An 18112-nucleotide genomic window follows, 5' to 3' on the forward strand; every position below is an offset into this window, starting at 1 on the left:
GTGACCAGGAGGTGCGAGGAAGACTCCAAAGCAGGCAAGCCTTGTTCTTTGGGTTGCTGTAATGATCCCTGACCAGCCCAACTGGGTACAAGTGTCTTGGTGCCCGGCCACCAGACCGCTTGAGTGCATGCAACTCAGTGCTCATATGTGGGTGTATGAGTACAAGTGAAAAGTAATGTCATCTCCCCTTCCTACAAGGCTCTTCCTACCCTCTTGCAACACTACTCTCACCCACAGATGAGAAGAAACACAGCACAATGTGGCTGGTAGGGAGCTCCAGAGTGAGGAAGCAAGTGTTGGAGAGAAAAGGAGCTCAAGGCATATTAGGGAGAAGGTAACTGGTGTTTAGGAGATGAAAAGCAGAAGCCTGTTCAGACAGAGTGAATGAGTGATTGTCATTCAATAAGAAAGACACTCATTCAATGAGTGATGGTCATTTGATAAGAAAGACACAGTGGGAGCAGCAAGAGGACTTTATGAAAGTTAGAGGGAAAGAAAAGAAAGAGGGTTGCAGGACAAGGGAAGATTCACAGAAATAATGACAAAAGATGGTGAAGACAAAGTTTGAACAAAATGTTTCAGGAAACAGGAAGATGAAGAAAAAAGGGTATTGGAAGGATGTGCATGCACAAAGCAGCTATTGTGGAGAGAGAGAAAGTGGAGTTAGGATTTGTGTCCTGAATACGATGCTGTCATATCCAAGAACAGATGGACACACAGGAGGTGGCTGAGGCAACTTTGTGTAAGTAGCACGAAGGAGCTCTGTGCAAAGGATTTCTGCTGGAAGGGAGCACTAACACCAGTGGGATGTGGCAAGGATGACAGAATCATAGAACAGCTTTGGTTGGGACCTTGGTTGGTCATCTGGTCCAAACCTCCTGCTCAAAGCAGGGAAAGAAAATAATGCATGGGACATGGAAAATTCCCTTGCATCTTCACAGATATCAAGTTAAGCCTTGGCTATATGCCAGGAATGTGTATCCAAAGTCAGACCTTCCCTTGGTTCCCTATGGTTGATGTTCTGTTTTGGAACCAGTGCTCATCTTACAGACTACTGGAATTGCTACTATAAATGCCCTGAATTCTTTGCCATGGAGCACAGAGGCTTTTTTGCACATCAAAAGCAGGCTAAAGACACATGACAATCAACCTGTAGCTTGCTCTAAACACACATGCACATCCAATGCACAGTTGAAGCCAGCACAAAACAAAAGATAGGAAAAATATTTCTCATGCAAACTGGGTTGGTGGTTAATCAAGTGAATCGTACCTTTTAGCGAGGTATCCTAGCAACTCCCCAGCAGCCACAAGTCCCGGCTGACAGTGCACACTGATGCAATTGTTCTCCTGCAGATATCAAAACTTTGCAGCTAATCAAAGAGATAATTCGAAATAGGAGACTATGTTAAATTTGATCCAACAAAAGGGAATTTTTTAAATGAGCAATGTCACTCAGGGCATCTCTTATTTTTAAAGTTGTTATCTCGGAACAAGAGGTCAGGCTTAGCAAAGCCATGCAGCTCCAGGAACAAAACCTCTTTTCCTGCAGCTGGCAGCACAATTCTCCTGAAGGCGCTCGCTTCTGCCGTGTCGATTTTTGCTGGTCTCCGCTTTAGAGCACTACGCAGAATTTATTACTATTTTCTTCAACAGCAAAGGCTCACCTGACCCATTCTCTATGGCACAAGTACAGCAAAAGCCTGGCCCTGCTGATGCTCTTTGGCTATTTGCCCCAGGATATTTCCCTGAACAAATTCCTAATGTGGCAGATCTGATATTCTTTCCCTTTTCCCGACGGTGCAAATAGGCTCCAGGCTAGCTGGGTTAGATCGTCTGTACCAGCATCAGCAACAAACCTGAGTGTACCAAGTAGCCTAATAACATGCTCTCCAAGGGAAGTCCCCATTTTAAAAGCATTATAGATTTGCAGTTCACATCTTTAGGCGTGTATGCAACAGGTGAAGCAAAGTCAGACACACAGTATTTATTAGCACTCTGAAAAAACATCACTGATTTTACTTTTTATTTTACTCTTTAGCTAGCCCAAAGATACCACAGATCTGAGACAAAATATTCCATAAGTTTAAGCATTTCCCAGTTCACATTTCTGACCACTGAAGTGTTCTTCAGGCTTCAGTTCAGCATTGTGAAGGGCATCCCAGGTTCACCTCCTATAGCTTATATCTCTTCTCCTGAATTACAGGAGATCTACTATGCTCCCTCCACCATTCATCTCCTCTCTTAAAATCTTTATTCTTAAAACTTCCTGTTCTGTACCTTTTTTTTGATGACCACCCTACTGGAGATCAGAACTGGAAGATCAGGTTTCCTAGGGCAGTAACAATCTCTCTGAGTATTCCACTAAAACACAACTCTAATGATCTTTTATTGTTGGAATGGAGGAATTTCTCCCATCATCTCTGGTGGTTCAGAAGGAAAGCAAAAACCAACAGATTTAACAGCCATATGACCTGAACATCTATCAACCAGAGTCTACAACTGGACATAAACATCAAAATCATACACAAGTCATCATAAAAGGATTTGTGACCTATTTTTTACCACAAAAGACAGATTCTTTTGCAGTCAGTCAAGTTCTATTAAATACTGCCACCACTAAAAGCAACACGCAGACTACCTGGATACAGTAGTTGAGACCAAGAGTCATGAGGACTACAGGAGATCAATACACCAAATCCTCAAGTCCACAGACCCTTTCGAGACCTTGCAAAAGTTGCTTCCAGTCAGTGGAAAACTGTTACTCAAAGGCAGAAACATGGATTACAGATGTTAGAAGCACCCACAGGTTTCCCCCATGAAGATTCCCTATCAAAGCGCTGGCTTCACGCACTGTAACTGTCACAGTATTGGCATACAAGAAACCCTAAGACTAGAAAGCACAGCAAGAAAAGCTGTAGAGATAAACAGCAATGAGAGGAAAAGGAAAACTACACCTGTGATACTGTTCCCAGCAGATTAATTTATTTCCACCTTCCTAATGCACATACATGTTTGTTTTTTGTGCAAGTCACCACAGCTGTTTGCTTCAGGAAGGGTCTGGTAACAAGACGTGAACATTTGTGAACTTAAGAAGGGGCTGACTACACGAAACAGCTTAGAAACTACACATTTGTAATTGAAACAGAAGGGCACATCAGTTCAGCATGATAGTTAGAATTCGCCAGATGTTAATGGGTTGCCTTGCAAAGAAACAAAAAACAACTCTCCATTCACTACATGATCCTTAATAACTCTAGCAGTTACATAATTGTTCTATGCCTTAGAATTCTCAACCACAGGGAAGAAACATAAGCAACCCACCCCAGGAGTATCTTCAGGAGCAAAGTGTTGTCTTCTAGGAGGGCAGCAGTCACTCACAATTAGGACAAGAAAATTAAGACAAATAACCATCCACTCACAAATACCCACAGTGTTTAACCTCAGACTTGTATCTCTTACCACCACAGTATTCTCCCAAAGAAGTCACTGCAGAAGAGTAACACAGTTAAATTCACTGTTGCTGGTCACAACCGTCCTGATAGTTTGACCATCTGCAAGCAAAATGAACCAGCTGAATTCTCTAATATTATAACCTATATAATTTGGGCTGTAAGCAAGCAGGTGAACATGAGTTGCTCTTCGCTACAGGGTTACCAGTGAGAATGGTCCCACACACTGGGTCTGGATCTGTGACTAATTTTCTTTCAGAATGACGGAGCAAACAAAGCTATTGCATGATGCAGACACCAGCCTTTCATTTCAGAAGAGCCATTGTGTTCAGAGAAATCTTGGCTCAAAGCATCTAGAAATCAATAGAATTTTTCTCTGTATTTTAGTATGTTTTGAATAAGACTCGTAGGGAGCATATCAGAGCAGCATTTCAAAATCTGTTGTTCCAGTAAGGAATGACCTTCAGCTTATTTTCTGGAATGCGTCTACTAAATCCTTCATTGCCCACCTTCTTAATTTGTGTACATGGCACCATGCAGGGATTAACATCATTAGCAATGTTGTTACCAACCTTCCCTCCCCACCCCAATATCAATAACATGATATAAAAAGTCAGAACTTTGTGTTAAAGATGATCTACACACCAAAATTTTACTCAAGTCATTTAATGAAACTATTTTGTTAAAAAAATACTTAGTAATTATTGGAATTTTACATAGAAAAATCAGAAATTACTAAAAAATGGCATTATATAACAAATATAACCTGAATATATAAGAACAGTTAGACAAATTTGGTAGTAAGGTCTATGGAAAACCCATGCAGGAAAGAGATCAGCTGTTCCTGAGTTGTGTTTCTGTTGATGTTCTCAGAGATAACATGACTGCAGTGTAGAACATTCTCCTTCTACCTGAGCCTTTGTCCTAGGTATGTCTCTTCTAACCATTTCATGACATTCATGTTACGCATGCCTTCTCCTGGCACAGTTAAGAGGTGCTCTGAATGCCTGCAAAAGAAAATATCTGAGGCCTAGAAGTACTCCAAATGAAACACAGTGTACTGTGAGCAGCCTACAGGTGAAAAAGCCCAACACTTCCTATGCTGGGTAGGCAGATGTGCTCATCTGCCAGCTACCCTGAATACCAGCACTGCCACATAAAAGCTTGCCACCTTCTTAGCCAGCTCATTCTGCAGTAAATAAGATAATAATGACCCCTTGTGAGAAGTGCAGTTTTACTTAACATACCACTACACTTCAGTATGTCTCAGAAATTTAGAAAGTGATGGCAAGACAGGGAGGGTGAGAGCAAGCAAAGGGTGAGAGTGAGAGAGAGAGAGAGAGAAGGATGGGGGGGGAGAGAGCGAGTACACAAGAGAGCAAGAGGGAGAATGAGCGTGAAGGATGCGTGAGAGCGTATGAGCAAAGGGTGCGAGTGACTGTTAAGCTCTGCAAGTCCCTCCCTTCCTCTGGCATCCATACCAGCTCCGCACTGCCGAGCCTCTTGGGCCTGAGCCACAGCTGCACAAGTCAGATGGTGGCACACAGCAACAGTGACAGTCGGTCCGGAGCCCAAGTTGGGGCAAAAGTGTCTTCTTGGATTGACTGAAGCCGTCAGCCAGCGCCTACCTCATCTATCCAGGTCCCTCAGGACACCTTCTCTGCCCTTCTGCCGAAAGAGTCACTGCCAGATCTCCAACATCTGTATTTGGATATTACATTGCAGAAAAAATTTCTGCATGTAGGTTAGGCTGTTCTATCAAAGTGCATCCTTCCTCTATACATAAACCCATTTATGTAAATTATTCCTTCATAAGGCTTTACAATATATTTGAAATGTTTCAAATCTGTATCTAATAAATATTACATGAAAGTATTTTTTCAGTATTTACATATGAAACAAAAAAATATGATCATTGTAAGATTACTTCTTCAATTTCATCTTCTAAAGAACCAAGAGTTTTAACTCCTAGTTTGCTTGTAATGTGTTGCAGACGGTGTCTGCTTAGGTTTCTTCCTTCACCAAAAACCTCATTGTCTTCTTTCACTTTGAGTGTACTGTTTTTATCAACAAGAAGAGTCTTACCAGAGTTCCAATCTATGTCAAAAGGTGTTGTATCATTATTTTTAGAAAGAAGGCTGTTATTGGCACTGCTTCCAAAGAGTTGTTCCATTAAATTTGACTTCTTTTCTTTCCTGCTATTGAAATCTGCAGTTTCCTTAACATTTTCTTCTAAGTTGTCACTTTTTTCAGTAAGCCAACTTGGTCTCCCTGATGCTTTCCCAAAGGAAGGTACATAACTACCAAATGTTAACTCGCTAGTTAAATCTACATTCCTTAGATTTCGTTGCTTCTGCTCTTGTTCTCTTGTGGCATCATCCCGGCTGTCATCCACAGGAAATCCATTAGTGACCTTCCTGGGAATCTCAAATAATTGATTAGTTTTTTCTTTTTTCTCCAGAGAATCAGATTTTCTTGCTGTATTTATGAGTGGTGCTTGGGAAGCAGGTTTCATGTTCATCACATTTTGAGTTTCTCTATCAATTTCTTGCATTTTAGCAAGCAGGAACTCTCTTTTTCGCCGCTCTTCCAGCATTTCAGCGCTTTCTCTCTCTACTCCAGGTTTGAGGATTTGTGTTTCCATCTTTGTTTTCTCTTCTTTTTCCAATAAAAAGGTGCTTTCCTTTTTCATTTTGTCATATTCTTCCCTTTCCCACTCTGCAGGAAAAGTTTAAATGTCATTTGACATGTTTTATTTTAAAAATACCTTTAAAAGAATATTTTGAAAATAACGCAAGCAAAAGTCATGGAGTTTTTAATATGTTCTTCTATGCATAATGTGGTTTTCCTACTGCAAAAATAAATTCTTCAAAAATTACAACTAAATTCACACCAGGTGCTCTGCTAAGATATAAAAGTTTACTGTCATATTCCAAAGGGATTAGGACATTATCCATGTTTTAGAATTTTCAGAGGTATTTAATTTCTGCCAACTGCCTACCCATTTCCTGGGTTTGAATGGAGGTGAATACAACATCACCGATTTTAATAGTTTTCACTTACACAGTACTCCATTTTTCTTTGTCAGCACTACTGACATAAGAATGGTTCTGCGATATATGTTTGGGTTTTTTTTATCATAAAGGGAACTATTCCTGTGAAGCTATCAGGCCATAAAGTCATAGGAGTCATTACCAGTTTCAAGTAGGGAATGATTTAAAATATACTGCATCTGCTGTGTACAGAAAACACCTTTACACAAGTGTTCTGTGCATTAGTGAGAGTGTCTGTGCAAATACCCAATGTCAGTTTGCACAGCTATAATAGGACACCAAAGGTGCAAAACTGTTACTTAATAAACCTGTAGACAGAACCTGCAAAGTTATGTGTATAAGAAAAAAGGACCTTATCAAATATTTCTCTCTTCAAAATATTTTTCTATCAAGACAACAGACGTGTGTTTGGCCAAAAGTTGAATATGAGTACTTGGCCCCTTCAACATACTGGCATCCCCCTTTGAACACGTTATTCAAGTTTCGGACTGATGTTTTCACAAAGTTCCATGTTACCTATTGCACTTCAGATGCAGCTTACAGAAATAACTGCAACAGGTCAGTTAATAAATTTAACACACATATAGATTTTTTTTTTCAATAGTGTAGCATTATACAAAGTTAAGTAAGGAGCTACCTTTCTGAAAGTAAGGTGAGGAAAATAGCAGCTTATGCTGTAAGACGGGGAAGGTGGTCAAACCATCTTACTTAGACATATAGCACAGCACATTCTTGGCCTATGTAGGTTGTGCACTGATGCCAGCAGAGGTTGAAGATTTTACACAGAGTTTACCTCTGAAAGCAGCTATAGACTTTTAGAATTTTTCCTTGTCATCTAGAATAAGTGTTACTGTTCATTAACTATAATCACTGACTGAAAGAGTATTTTAACACGACAGGGTGCAGTCCATCTTTATAAATACTTTAGATTAAATTAAAATTAATTTAATTTAATTTGAAATAGTTTAGATTAAGACATCTATGAATAAAAATCATTAAGATGCTGTGGAAACTAAATGAATAAAAAAGCAGTACTAAAATAATGGTAGAAACTGACATTTCTCAAATAGCCACAGCAAATGATTCACATAACCACTAGTGAAAAGAGAAACTACAGTTTCAAATGATACAAGTGAAGTGTATATGTACTGAAAAAGCAGGCCATATTAAGGAAAGCAGAATGTAAAAATCTACTGCCTACCTCAACAACATCTAGAAAGTCAGAGATAACATCAGCATTTACCTGCTATGTCATCCTTGTTTTGTAAAGCAAAATCTTTCAGGCTTCAATACAGTTTGACAGACAGTAATTTTTGCTGCTGCATACTTAATCACAGCTGAGTACAGGGCATAGGTTATTCTATATCCCGTATTTCTTTCTGATTCTCTTTGCATAATGTAACTGAAAATAATTTTCCACTGTAGTGATCTCTGCAAAATCATTTTGCTCTTCTCACAAGAAACTAGCAGCCTCACTTGATTAGTATTCTATGGTGTATTTTCCAGCCTCCAGCTGCCCATTTCCTTACCATCATGCAGTTTTTGAACCCTCTCCTCTAAAGCCTGTATTTCCTGAAAACGCTTCAGTTTCTCTTCCCTTTCCCTGTCTTGGTCTTGTCTTAGGAGGTCTGCTTGCTCTTTCCATGCTTTGTCTTTAGTTTCTTTTTCCTGAAACAAGTTGATATAAAACAGAAACTGATCAGGAAAAATAATCAGTAGAAGAAACAAACAAAATCATTTGAACTTCTGTGTCATTCTGGAATCACATTCTTACTGCTAAACATAAAAATGAGCAAGTCACCTAAACCAAGCCAGGGGTTTGGGTCCTAAAATCTTATTGTCTCTAACATAGTTTTACGTACCTGAAACAAAATTAAGAGACAATCAGCTCTGCTCTTTACTAAACATTCAGGAAAGCTTCAGCTCCAAAGCAAAATTACCACTGTGTTAGGATAGTTCTCTTTAGAAATCAGAAGGTGTATTTTTCAAGAACTTTCATAGAAGGCCAGACCCCACCACTTCATTCTTCTAACAAGCAAACAATTAGTTACCCTCTATTTCCACAAACCGATTTTTGTTACTGGAGTGGGTTGTTGATTCGGAAAGTTCCATGATGGCATTTAAAGTTATAGAGTATTAAGCAACAAACAGTGAAATAGAAAGGTTTAATCTTCACTGAAAAAAATCAGCTAGTGAGTACACATACACATTTAAAAGGAAAGAACCTGCAGAAAATATATTAATGCCAGCAGTAAAAATGACTAACACAGAAAAGTAGTGGCCATGAAGTAGAAACCAGTGTAATCCAACATGTGGATTCTAACTTTGTAGCTTATGCTTATTTTAGAGTAAGATAAACTACTAGATTAAATACACTTCTAATAGAAATAAGAGAAACAGATACTACTTCACAAAGAAAGAAAATCAAGCTGTTAGCCAAAACACCCTCATGTATTTTCCCTTCATGTACAAGATTATCATTATTACATTAAAAAAATAGACTTCATAAAGAGATGGCAGCAAAGTATTTAAAATGCTTGACTTAGAAAACAGACGAAAGTACAGGCTACCCCAACCTAATCTACGTTACATAAAAGCAACGGCCATACACAAACTAGAGAAGTTTGTATGATAACGTATAGTTGGACTCCATGAGCTGCACTTGTACCAACTGTGCAGTTCCATAACTCACACACCAAAGTGTATATGGAAGAATGTATACATTAAACTACATCTATACTTAGAGAAAGGATTTTGGAAGAGAGAACATATGAATGAAACAACCATGAAAAAAGCTTCAGTCCTAGCAGGAAGCCAGTCTAGACCATCATCAGAGCATTATTTCTGACAAACAGTCCCAGTCTTATGTAATCAGAATCTGTACAATTTGTACCATAATCTGTATCATTCTGATTTTTAATACCTTTTGAATTTCTTTGATTTTAGGCTGAGGTCATGGAAGTATTTGCAATACTTCTAATGGCACTTTTTTAATAATAAAAAGGGAAATTAAAACCAACAAAGCTGGGAAAATGACAGAAGAAATACCAGGACTATGACAATAAGAGGAAGTGTTAGATTTATGCATTGTGAAATAAGTCTGGAAAGTAAAAGAAACCATAATTAAGACCAATGCAAAAAGAGAAAAAAAGGCAGCCAGCACTGTTACAATAGATTGCTCAAATAAGCATTAGAAATAAAGAAGGGAGACAAAACCAAAATGAAGTCTTAAAAACTTCACTGAAATGACAGCGGCAGAAAAAGAAACAAACTGAGCTAATGGTTATCAGTAAGACATAGAATACGACGAACTAAGTATCACAAAAAAGGAGTATGACATTTCTGGAAGGGCAGAGCTTCTCTTAAAGATCAGAATGTTTTCTAAATTACATTTTCTATATATTTATATTTGTATTTGTATATTTACACATATTTTCTAAAATATAAACTCTGCATTAAACATTTGGTCTGACAGATGAGTCATCTGGAGCAAGTCTCAAATTTTTATGGAACTCACTCTTTTAGGAAGAATCCCTTCTTTCTTGTTTACTGTGTCACCACAGACAAATTCTGATTCTGGAAGAAATTCTACTGGTGAGAAGTACCCACTGGTCTGTACACCTTTGGTGAGCTGTGCTCCTTTTTTAATATTTTGGTTGTTGGCTGTAGAAAATACAAACAAATTAAATCATGTTTTCACTTGAAAATATCTCACTATATACCCATCTCTCATTTTTAATGATTTGCAGCAAACATAATATACTGTATCGGTATTGACAAGTTTCACATAGCTGTTTCAGCAACTGTAAAAGCTAATTAAGAAAAAATTGCACGCAAAACTTCTGCTGAAAAAATAAAGACCTTAAAGCCTTAAAGATCTAAAGTCATTACAGTATACTTAATAGTTGGTTAAAAATCCCCCAAAAATATTTCACTCATCTTACTGCTTGTCACAGAAGCTTCATGTAGAGAAGCAAACCCATAAAATTAAAACTCACTTAATTGCATCTTTGAAACACATATGCTTATCTCTACAGAAGGACATTTTTAAAAATCTGAACCTAAAATGGAATAATAGTAGAGCATCTATAATAAAATAAGCAGCAGACAAACTGCTTAAAATGCTGACGTTAAATATTTAAAACAGTCCTATAAATTCCTGTTTCTTCTGACAAGCAGATTCTACTGATTCAATGAAAACAGTTTAAGTACACACAGAGACACAAAAACATACACACATACTTATGTGGGCAGTGTAAGGCCTGAGGCTGCCTTCTTACACCAGAACACATCACTGCACTGATACTTTTCAAAGATTATGTTCTGGGACATATGTACTCTTTCAGGAAAAAAAGAGTGCAACTCATCTGACAGACAGTATATTTGAATTAGTAAAAAAATCAATGAAAACCATCACCAAAATATTCACAGCAGTGAACTTCTACTTATTTTACATATTTCTAAAGACTGTAAATTGTCATGTAAACATTATCTATGATCTGTTAATTTAGTAAATAATCTCCCCCTCCTCCTTCAGCCAGGAATATCTGGTATGAAAGGAATTAAGAGTGCTGTTTGGTAAAGTTCTGGGTTTGGTTCTGCTGCAGTTATAGAACAAACACAGTGTCCTTCTTTGTAAGCAGCGCTGTGTTGAGAGCAGTGCAAAAAAAGTCAACGTTCTTGAACAAGCAGTGGCAGCATCAGACATTGAATGGCATGATATAACCTAGTAGAATAATTTAAAAGTGTCGCTATTAATTTTTCTGCCTTTATTGCTTTATATAAGTTACCCCTTTTTCTTTGTATAAGATCCATGTCTTTTCTTGGTGACAGCTTCAACATACGGTTAGCATATATATTTTTTGCTTCAAGTTCTCTTTCTTTTTCCTGTGAGTGAAAAAGGTAGGTATAACAATGAGTTACTAACATTCCATTTCCTAGTCATTAGTAAAGCTGTAAATTAAATTAAAAGTACATGTTGTACATAGAAACAGAACGAGAAAATCAATAATTACAGCCTGTGTTTTAAGAACAATCACATTCCTAACTTTACTTATACTATAAGAAAGCAGATAGAACTTTCTTCCCCAAAAAATCACTAGCAAAAAGAGCATCTCTCCATTAAACTAAATGCCAATGCCTCCGTAACTTGAATAAGACTTACAATGTATGTATAGATTGCACAACTGAATTTTTAGCATTGTAAACAGTTAAACATTTCAATGCTAGCAATGTTACTTGTCACAGGGCACATCAGTACCATGGAACAGAGACCCACTTCACCATAAGGGCAGAGGCATATTCTTCTATCAGGACATTTATTGAATAAAATACAAAAAATTAACAGTGAGTTATCAGAAATCATCTGATAATGAAAATATTTGCAAAATACTAAACTCTCCACTAACAAATCAGGCTTAAAACACTCTAAACAAGTAAGTTTTTGAGTTATTAATGCTATTGTGACTTGCTTTATAGCTAGTAACCTGCTAAACTGGTGCATCTCAATTATAAAAGTAAGTTTGAGACTCAGGGTTTCAAGGAAATTCTCCTAGAAACTAAGTACTCTAGTGCAAGTATTTTTTTTTTTTTCTACTCACTAGGTAGAACATAAAAACATTTTCAGTTCTTAAATTTAGAATTTGGGCAACAATGGGATGGAAGATGCAAATAAACCTTTGCACAAATTTAGCAACACACATGGATATCACAAACACATGGAATTAATCTTTACACAAGCCTGCTGTAATGCAAGTACATTAGTAACATAAAGTACTGTATATACTTGCAGATTTAAATTTAAAAAACAAGCCTTCAAAACCTCATTTTCCAGTAGATCTTGTGGTTTAGTCACAACACTTGGCTATATACTTGATCCTGCTTTTCTTAACTAATGCTAAGAATAATGATTAACGTAGAGACATTCCTGCTATAAACACTGTAAGGTCAGAGCACAGAACATTTCAATTTAAAGCAGGAAAAGAACTCACATGTGGTATATAATTAAATACACATCAGAGAGTGCAGTCACTGGTAAACTATTCCAACCCGATTACAGATAATTCCAAAGATAAAATGCCAGAACATGGTTAGCAACTCATATTGCTCCCCATTTTACCTTCAGCTTCTGATTTAGTTGATTAAGCTCTTCTTGGAGAACTCTATTTTCTTCTTGAGTCTCATACATCTTTTTTTTCTTTGAATGTAACTCTCGCTGAAAACTGCTGCTACTCAATTCAAGATTTTTTTCCAGATCCTTCAATTAAGACAAAGTATTTTTTTAATAACTGAAGCACTTTTTAATAGTCACATTATTTAAGTAGAATTACAGTAAACCAGCATCTTGGATTCAGATATTTGCTCCACCATTGCTCTAATGCTGAATACATGTTAAACCCTTAATCCTAAATTTGAGGGGGCAGACAGAACACCTGCAGATGCTGCAGCTCATCCTTCTGGAGTATTGAGAGGTGACTTGAGGACATAATGGGAACACCCACTACTTTCTGCAAGGCTTTTGGCACAGTGGATCTTCAAATCTCTTCAGACAAATCTCAAACTGATGGTTAAGAAGCAGGACACCTCCCTGAAAGGGCAGGATTAGAAGGAAGATGATAAAAACAAATTCTACTAGAAACAAATTTGTGATTGTGATTTCACTGACATACCCTCACCTTGCAATAGCTGTTTTATGTGAACCTGAGATGATGAAAGAAGGCAAAAAAAGTAGAAGAAAATCCCTTGCTTTTTAGAGCATGATTCATTTTAACATTACCGAGCCCTACACACGCTGAAATACCTGATCATAAAACTACAGATGCCAGATGGTGACACTACAGGACGAGGTGATTTGAGTAACTCAGCAGTCTATATCTTGGTATTTGGGGACTTATTTTTCATGAAAGCTTAGTTTCCAGCTTAATTCTTTCTATTATCTCTGTAATGTAATTTACATTTAATTACTAATATAGGCATCAAACTTTAACACCATTTTAATGACCAACATAATTTCAGCTAAAAAATAGTATTGCATGCCACTACCAACAGTTAACATAATTATTTTTAAATGAGTTTTTAGACATATTTGCAATGTAGATATGTTTACAAAAATGTAAGCATTTTTGCTGAAAAAATTAGAATATATTGCATGAAGTTCTTAAAATAGATATTGTAAAATGTTCTAAAGTTCATTTTGGTATTAAAAAAATGCTGTAATTTTGTTCAGCTCAGCTCTCAGATGTGCACAATAGTGGACAATCAAACATTCCATAAGTGCATTTCACAAAATTGAGAAAGAATTACTATGCATGTGTTGTTTTAGAATTTTAGTAGACAGTTCCCTAAATACCCAGAAAATAGTTAACAAATGCTTCCCCTCCAAGAGGATAAATCAGATTGCAGAAAGTTGTATTATAGCCACATACATTTCTGAAATGTTATTACCAGTTACAGAAACGCTTCAAAGCACAAGTCCACAGTATATATGCTGACAAAATATACTTAATTTGTAAGCAGAAATTTGAATGCATGACTACCAGGTATGTTAGTGGTGATTATATATCACCTTGGAAATATTTCACTTGATGCTACTTATATTTTAAAAATAAATACATCCTTTTCTATTTGCTCCACAACAGTGAAAAAATGCAATTCATGAAGCTCATTATGATAAGAAATATATGTACCAGAATTTCTTCGGAAAAAAAATCATCTCACCTTAATTCTTTTTTCACTGTCCTCTAGCCTGCTCTCTGCATAGGCCAGTTTCTTTGCCAGGTCATCTCTCTCAGCAAGGTGCTTATCTGCAGACAGCTTTTTCAGTTTCTGCAAGGCAGTTTTTGTTCTGTACAGTTCATCTTCTGAATCTTTCAGCCGTCTCTCAGTTGCACGTTCTTTCTCTTGAGATTTTCGTAGGCGCTCCCTTAATATTCTAATCTCATTGTTGTGCCGAGCAAGGAGCTGAGAGATTTCGTTTTCCGTATCTTCAAACTTATTCAAGGCTTTCTCCTGCCTGTGCTGAAGCCTCTTCAGTGCCCTGTTTTCCTTCTGCAGCTCATCCAGTTTGATGTGGAGTTCAGTCAGTTCATTTCGGAGCTCATTGATTTTCAGCAGCCTGGCAGAAAGAACTCTTTTTGTAACAAGATCTATATCTTTTGCAGGAGAATCTCTAGTGAGGCTCTGAGAGCAGAAACCCCACTGTGTTCCTCTTTTGCTCGGTGCATATTTGGAAACCAATTTCTTTGTGGCTAAGAGAGGAAAAATAAAAAGCACGTTTACTACAAGACAATGCAATTTGTCTATTCAGACATCCTCCTTGGAAAAGCGCACTGCCTGAAACAATTTTACCATACTTAGCAGAGATTGCAGCTTTCAAACCAGACAATAAAAAGCATATATATGATACATTTATGCTCCTTTTGATAGATAAAAAAATGGAATTTATGTTTGTGATCTACTGTAAGAGCAGCCATTAATATAGTACCATTGTAAAGTAATAATCTGCAAATAGTATCAGAAATAGCAGTCATATTTTGGTAATATTTGATGATGTTTATTAAAATGTTTTAGAAACACTGTACTCTTATGCATACAATATTATCAAATGCTTTTAAAATGGCAACAATTAGCTGAGCGTTAGCTAGTTATGTATTATGCAAGATGTAATTCTCTCAGACAAATGCAGTAGTATTTTCAAATCCAGCTGCCATGATTACAGACAAAACAGCAGATTTCAAGGCTCAATGCAAAAAGCCTCTGAAGCAAAATTATAAATCCCATGAAAATTCAGTTCTCCCTGAAAAATGTGTTGTTGTATCACAAGTTATTTTCCACATAGTATCCTTATTTGATAACTAGTATGCATCACTCTCATTCCTATTTGATCTTATTATTTTATTATCATCCCCGCAGATAAATGCTACACATTTTGTTTCTATCTTATTTGCCTCTCAAGCCACACTCAAAGAATGAAGCATTATAATCAACAAAAAATATCTCTTAAAGCAACTGAATATATAGAGTGTGCATAATTCATTAAGGTACATCAGTGTTTGGAAGAAACATACTGAGCAGCAGCTTATAATTCAGGCTTGAAAGCTGGGATACAGCAATAGCGCAGTTACCTACACACGGACAGTGAGTGTGTGTAACAGCAAATTCTTCCTTCCCTTCAGTGTTTCTATTCTACAGCAAATATTTTACAGCAAAAATAACAGCTGTAAAATACCTTTGTAGAATTTCCTCCAAACATTTTGCACAAATACTCATTCATTTTCTGTTTGATGCTCATTTTTTCCACAGCTTGGGCAAACATAAGAAGGTTTTTTTTTCCTTTACAAGTAACACTTATGTCACATTTAGGTATGAAAACATTATCTAATACATGCACTGCAGGAATGATGCCACTTCTACCCCCAACTAAGAGAATTCTCACTGCCCCCTTCAAGAATTTCTCCACATTTGGGGCAGAACAGAAAATTCCAATACCAAGTTTGCACTTTTGACCATGTAATTAAATTGGGTACTAGTGTCTTTCAAGAATAACATGACATTCACAATACCTTCATGTAATAATTATGTTAAATCCTGGCTATATAATCAAATAACTAATCATATATTTCTCCCCTCCAAATTAAATAGCATATGGAACTGCAGTTTTTGTTTCTGAGAAAGCTAACCCATGACTGATACAGAGAAGATGCCACTTCTGAACACGGAAAAGCTCAGCAAAACACCAGTTGCACCAGGACAACATCACTGTCAAGGATCTGAAGAGATACGCTCCCTGGACAACCTCAGTAGTTACGCTTAGATCTTCTGGCACACTCTGGATCATAATGTTGACCAAACAACTCACAGGCTAATCAAGCACTTATGAATGAAACAGAGCACTGGCTTCTGAAAGGCAGCATATGCTCTGACATCACCAGAAAACGTGTGCAATTATTTGGAACAAGCTATCAAAGTGTGCCAGAGAGGCTTCACATCCCTACCTCAGTGCAGGACCTGTACAACCATTTTCTCCCTTTTTGTAGGGTTGTTCATTTCCCCACAATCTCAACCACGACAGCAGCTTTTGAAGGTGAGGTGTGTGAGGGAGCTCCAAGTGGAGCTGCTTTGTCTCAAATTGGGGATATTTTACCCTCAAGGAAGGACCAAGCAAAACTTTCCTTTTCATTTCCACACGCATCTAACTTTCACCCAAGACATTTTCTCTCTTGTCGCATTAGTGGTCTTTCTTTTTTTTTTTTTTTTTGTTGGCAAGTATTCAGTATTACACTGTAAAGCTTAGTCAACTAGACTTTCAAAAGAGAGATATCTTTAGGGGTATTTTGCCAGTGAAGTTTTAACAATTGTCTCTGTTTTACTGACTGCATAGTAAGGACCCTTTTCAGTGGTGCCCAACAACAGGATGAGGGGCAATGGGCACAGACTGAAACGTAAGAGGTTCCATCTGAATGTGAGGAGAAACTTCTTTACTATGATGGTGCCAGAGCACTGGAACAGGCTGCCCAGAGAGGTTGTGGAATCTCCTTCTCTGGAGACATTCAAAACCCGCCTGGACACATTGCTGTGCGATCTGCTCTGGGTGAACCTGCTTTAGCAGGTGGGTTGGACTAGATGATCTCCAGAGGTCCCTTCCAACCCCAACCACTCTGTAGTTCTGTGACTTGCCTTGAGTCCTTGGCCTCAAGTCTCTTTTTGTCAAAGACAAAAAGAGAGTATCAGCATGATTCAACAAAAGTCCAGTATAACAGCCACATTTACTTGTAAAAAAAATATGAAAAGTTAAGAAAATCATCAAAAATCCTCCTTATGCAGGAACAGGTTAATTTCAGTTGTCAATAGAGCAGTTACAGTCTACCTGCAATCTATAACATAATTCACATGAACCTTATTTATAGATTCTCATAATGGTAGCTTCCCACTTTTATTTCAGCTTTCAAAGATAATTAACTCTTTGGAGTAGTTACAAAGCAGCAATTTCTGCTATTTACCTACCTTGGTAGTGCACAAGGCTGTTTGAAGTTTGTGGTTTGTAATCTCTTTTTTCTTGGCTTGTGGATGGATAGCTGAGTGTTGGCGACTGGCCAGATGAATGAGATGTATTATCTTCATCTGAATAATAGGAGTCACTATTTTTATCCCCATCTGATTTCCTGCCATGTTCAGAATCTGGGCTCCTTACTCTTTCTCCCATTTTTCAGATTTAACTGCTTTCCAGATTTTTCTCAAAGACTGTTCATTTTGACACAAAGGACGTTTCAGTTGTCACAATGGCAGCAGCTGGATTATTTCCTTGGGTTTATCATCTTCATCTCTAAAGCATGAGATCTTTGCAGTTCAGCTCAGCAAGTAGTAGTTATCATTCAGAATGCGTTTTTCTGTAATAATTTAGAGAGAAAAAAAAACATGAAAATGATTTTGCTGTTTAGTTAAGAAAAAAAGGCAAGAATACTGTAAAATTATTCAGGATTCCTATAACTGTATGCCATGTGTTGTACTACATTACCCTTGTTATTTATATTAAATGTGACAGGCATCACTCTAAGAATGCTACTAGCATTACACTCAGTAGTTTGAGGCACTTCATCCCCCAAAAGAGAAATC

General features: G+C 37.3%; 1 protein-coding gene across 1 annotated transcript; it reads right to left on the bottom strand.

The window, feature by feature from the left end:
• Nucleotides 1–5361: 5361 nt before the first annotated feature.
• Nucleotides 5362–17778, bottom strand: LCA5 (lebercilin LCA5; the record flags this gene model as incomplete). Its single annotated transcript, XM_080342128.1, has 7 exons — nt 17504–17778; nt 14219–14748; nt 12621–12758; nt 11293–11389; nt 10020–10165; nt 8032–8170; nt 5362–6167 (listed from the first exon to the last, which is right to left on the bottom strand). The coding sequence occupies exons 1-7, from the start codon at nt 17700–17702 to the stop codon at nt 5362–5364; spliced, it is 2055 nt and encodes a 684-aa protein (XP_080198254.1). The 5' UTR covers nt 17703–17778.
• Between the last annotated feature and the right edge of the window lie 334 nt (nt 17779–18112).

Source organism: Nesoenas mayeri (assembly GCF_963082525.1).
Source record: "Nesoenas mayeri genome assembly, chromosome: 3".
NCBI lineage: Eukaryota > Metazoa > Chordata > Aves > Columbiformes > Columbidae > Nesoenas > Nesoenas mayeri.